General features: G+C 38.1%; 1 protein-coding gene across 3 annotated transcripts in view; it reads right to left on the bottom strand.

Moving 5' to 3' along the window:
- The window catches only part of LOC106940024 (Rho guanine nucleotide exchange factor (GEF) 3), a 22563-nt gene that overhangs the window by 13614 nt on the left and 4279 nt on the right, over positions 1-4670 (bottom strand). For 2 of the 3 annotated variants that reach the window (XM_015022632.1, XM_015022636.1), the window contains exon 2: positions 2074-2136. In XM_015022632.1, coding sequence (XP_014878118.1) covers positions 2074-2136 — 63 coding nt within the window. The remainder of the gene's footprint in view (positions 1-2073; positions 2137-4670) is intronic. The other variant, XM_015022633.1, reaches the window with a different exon arrangement.

Below are 4670 nucleotides of genomic sequence, written 5' to 3'. Positions count from 1 at the left end.
ATTAATAATATATTATTATTAGTAGTAGTTGTTGGTATATTATAATATTGACCTTTTTATTAGCTTTGCTTAAGAGATGAGGCAAAAACAATTTAAAAGTTAATCAGGAGTTAAATGCTAAATATTTAAAAACACAAATTAAAATCCAACACAATTGATTATTAATAAAAGGATAAATAAAACACAAAAGAAAATGTCAGAAATAACTAAAATATGAAGTGATTTCTTCTGTACTTTGTTTTAGTTTAGTCTTTATATTTTAATGATAATGTTGTAATTATAGTATGTTTAACTTCTACATTTTTTACTTTACAGGTAAATCTTTAAAGAGATGGCATAAAATATTATAAGTGGTTTAAAACTTTTGCACAGAACTGTAAACTCGGTGATTGTTATTTCATTTGTAATTAATCTAAATGAGACCAACAAGTGTTTTTTCCTGATGTGACCACTTGTGTATGTTTTTACATGTTTGTCAGCAGGGATGGATGTGCTGGATGGACCCTCCTGTCGTGACCTTTGACCTTTAGAATCAGATATCTCCGCCCGGTGTCCTGCAGAACACAATGGTTCTGTGTGTGATTCACTCCGCCGTGGCACTCAAACAATGGGCCGTAACTTATTCCAGGTCCCGTATCTGCTCTGAACAAAGTAAGACTGATGGCGTGTTTGGGCTGTTTGTCCCGCCGGAGCGTGCTGAGCCCGGTCCACTTCCTGCGTCAGGCCGAGCAGAGACGGGTCCACTTCCTGTGCTGAGACGGGGAACGCCCGGGAAGGCACGCCGACAAGAACACAGCAGGAGGGGCGCGACATGAAGTACAGCCTGGTCATAATGTTCTGTCTTTTCTCTTGAGCATCATTTAAAAAATACATTATTTTACTATTATATTATTACATTACATTTATCTGTTGCTCCAAATAGCATTTAGTATTTAAAGGGGCAGTATTATGTAATTATGTGTTTTCCAGGCACATAGTGTCATTTTATAGCACAATAAAGTAGCTATGTCACCTTCAGAAGTTTTACTTTTTAATTTAACGCCTTGAAATTGGGCCTCTGTTTCTTTAAATCTCCTCCTCTCTCTGAAGCTCCGCCATCAGGAAGTAATCACAGCATGGCTCCTCTGTTAGCCCATTAGCAACGTTCTTACCAGCGTTTCACAGAGAAGTAGCTCCTCTAATGAGATCAGCAGTTCCACCAGGTGTTTGCTAATTGCTGTTGGCTAGTCTGAAGGAGCTGAGTGGGCAGGAGCAGATCTAGGTCCACCCATGTGTTTTTCACACCTGAATGGTTGCCATGGAGATTAAAGGATTTGTCAAACATGCTTGAAAAAATTAAGGTAACACTGTTGTTTTATTTTTGATGAGGGAATAAGATTATAACTTAAAACCAATTTTAGATTATAATCCAAACAGCCAGTTTAATCCTGCTAATAAAACTCGACTGGAGGCGCTAACGCCATACGACTACTATAACAAATTTTTTGTAATTTTTATAGAGCCAACATTTTGTTTTATCTTTAGGTTTACGACCTAAATATTGACTGGAAAATTATGCAAAAAAATCCCAAACTTAAATTCCAACATATATATGTGCGTGCGTGTGTGTGTGTGCGCACGCGGGTGTGTGTGTGTGTGTGTGTGTGTGTGCACACGCGGGTGTGTGTGTGTGTGTGTGTGTGTGTGCGTGCGTGCGTGTGCGTGTGTGTGTGTGTGTGTGATAATGTTTACGGTGTGAATACCCCATAAATCTTGGAGCTAAATCTTTCTTTGCTGTTACTTTTGTTTCTAGTTAGTTTCCAGTTTCCATTATTTTCCATTATTACACAACTATGCAGCCGAGCAGCAGGAGCAAACACACAACAACAACTACAACAAGAAAACCGGATGCCGTTCCTATTTTCGTCCTGCATTTCAAAGGTGTGAACGATTCACTCTGCTCTTTCAGGAAGTGGTCAGGCCTCTCAAGTCAACGGTTGTTTCTCAGACATCTCATTGGTTCTGGGGCTGAGAATGACGGTTCAGCATTAACCGAGGCTGCAGAACCAAAAGGTTTACTGGAGATGAACTCACATTGATGTCCAGACTGCAGAGGCTGAGGGCGTCTGCATCTCTGCTGGTCTGCTTTCTCTTCTTCTGCAACACAAAACACAGGAAGCAGGATTTTAAGCACAGATATGATTTAAACCACCTTGATTACTTAATTTAAACCAAATCTTCTTGTAATTGGCAAATTTATGGAGGTTTTATTTGTGCTAAATTCATCTATATTTAATCACTGAATGTTCATGACATAAGTGTGAGCTGTAATGTGAAAAGCAGGCAGTTTTAATGAAAAAAGAAAATATGGTAACACTTTATTTGAAGGGGTGTGCATAAGACTAACATGACACTGTCAAAAACATGACATAACACCTGTCATGAACATAAAGAAGTCTTTATGAATGTTTCTGACAGTTATCATGAAGTGTCATTGGTAAATTTTGACTTAATGGAAAGTTGCTCTAAAAGTTGCATTAAATTAAAAGTGCCAACTTTGCATTAAATCATCATTATTTACAAAGTCATGCAAAGTTGGCACTTTTAATGGACTTTTAATGCAACTTTTAGAGCAACTTTGCATTAAAAGTGTCTTTATCTACCGAATGACACTTCATGACAACTGTCATAAACATTCATAAAGACTTCTTTATGTTCATGACAGGTGTTATGTCATGTTTTTGACAGTGTCATGTCAGTCTTATGCACATGCCTTCAAATAAAGTGTTACCCAAACTATTTTTCCTAAAGTCTGATTGGCTAATCTCAGCCTCCCTTCAGCTCATTGGCTGGTAAATATGAGGGAGCTCCTAATTGGTCCAAAAATCTCCTCAATACACCAATTAAAACTATTAATGCAAAATTCAATCATCATTCAAAAATTTTGCACAGTTTTTTAAAAACATTTCCACAAATCTGACCAATTAACACAAAGCAGCATGTAACTTTAATAAAATATGTTTTCTACATGTCTGTTAAATCTCCCACCATGTAGTGAAAGAGAGAAAGCTCCTTGACCTCCTCTCTGTGGTGCTCAAACCATCTGACGCTCCCAATTAAAAACCACCAATCAGAGCCAGGAGGCGAGTCTTAGCGCCGTCAATCAGTCTCACGTACATGCTGCTGCACAGCAGCTGGTTCACCACAGCAAAGCCTACCATGAATGCTAAGGCTGGTTAGCATGGCCACTGTGGACAAACAGTATTACTGGGTCATATTGAGCAGTGCATACATGAGCATGATTTACACCGCTAACATCCTCCGCATGGCTCTGATTGGTTGCTTCTGACTGGAAGTTGTGTGTTTCTGCATATGACAATGGTAACGTGCCTTTTTCTGTTTTGTTTCAAAAAATGTGAACTTGAGTGAACAAAAAGGAATTGTTCTTTTGCACTTTGACGACTCCTCCTGACTTTATTTTACTTTTAATAGGGTGCTATTTTAATAAGTAAAATAGCAAACATTTTAGAATGTTTGTACTTTAAATTATCAATGTTAAAATCCCTTTTCAGAAGGTTATGTGCAGCAATTTCAAGTCTTGTGAAAAGACCATATAATGGCAAAAATAAAGCTAAAAAAATGTTAAACTGTTTGAAAAAGGAGCCGCAAAATCTGCAATTTTAGGCAACAACTATTGCAAAAAACAAACAAAAATCTCTGCATCGCATTGTCTTCTGGAAGTTTGTCGTATTAAAGCTAAACCCTCAAATTGGAAAATTGGGGATATTTCAATTATATCTTTGTTTTTCATGCAGAGTTTCTGGAATTTCCCTTCATCGTCTGGAAACAAAGAATAAATTTACAGTAATGCTCCTGAGAATGACTAATCTTCATCCTGTACTGTTTTAAACAGCCTTTTATTATTAAGGTAATAATCGCAGCTGACTCATATCGATAACAACTCTCTTCACGCTCTCAACTTGAACAAGGAACCAAACTTCCTGTCTGCTGCCATGGCAACAAGAAGAGGAGAAAATAATCACATAAACAGCAGGGGGGACAAAAGAACAGAAGAGAAGAAAACAGGAGGCAGAAGAAGAAGGATGTTGTGATCGGTGAGACAATAGCGGGAAGTCTGCTGTTTGTTCGGAGTTGTTTCCCAATTCTGCTGCTGTTACACAACTTTAACTGCAGAAATCAGAGAAGAAGAGCTTCTTTATTCCAAATAAGGTCAATCCACTTCCTGCAAACCTCTCCTGTTAATTACCTGAAATAATCTCATCCAGAGTCTGTTTAATTGGATGATTTCATGCAAAATATTGCTTCTGATCACAGTTGCTAAAGAGAGCACATTCAGGTCTATTCCCCTCCCCCCCCCACCATGTCTTTACTAGCATTTGGAGGAGCGGTGCAGATTTCATCCTGACCATGAAAAGGCGATAACAGGTATTGGATGTGGATTCATATTCAACCATTTTCAGGCCATAAAAACCAAGCTAGATGAAAAATGTCCCATCTGGACATGCAGGAGAGGTGAAAGAGGTCCAACGGTTTCTGCACATGTTCCAGCTGCAGCAACAATGCCTCACAATGGTTCAGGAGGACATTGTGTCCATATTTCAGAACAAAACATCTAATTCAGAGAAAAGGTTTTAAAGGATTTTATAAACTTCAGCAGATTAAACTTCCAT

The sequence above is a fragment of the Poecilia latipinna genome, unplaced genomic scaffold, assembly GCF_001443285.1.
Source record: "Poecilia latipinna isolate Pla-1442-1.1 unplaced genomic scaffold, P_latipinna-1.0 Scaffold3063, whole genome shotgun sequence".
Classification (NCBI taxonomy): Eukaryota; Metazoa; Chordata; class Actinopteri; order Cyprinodontiformes; family Poeciliidae; genus Poecilia; species Poecilia latipinna.
The sequence above is the reverse complement of the archived record's forward strand: the minus strand, read 5'-3'. Positions and strand labels throughout refer to the sequence as shown.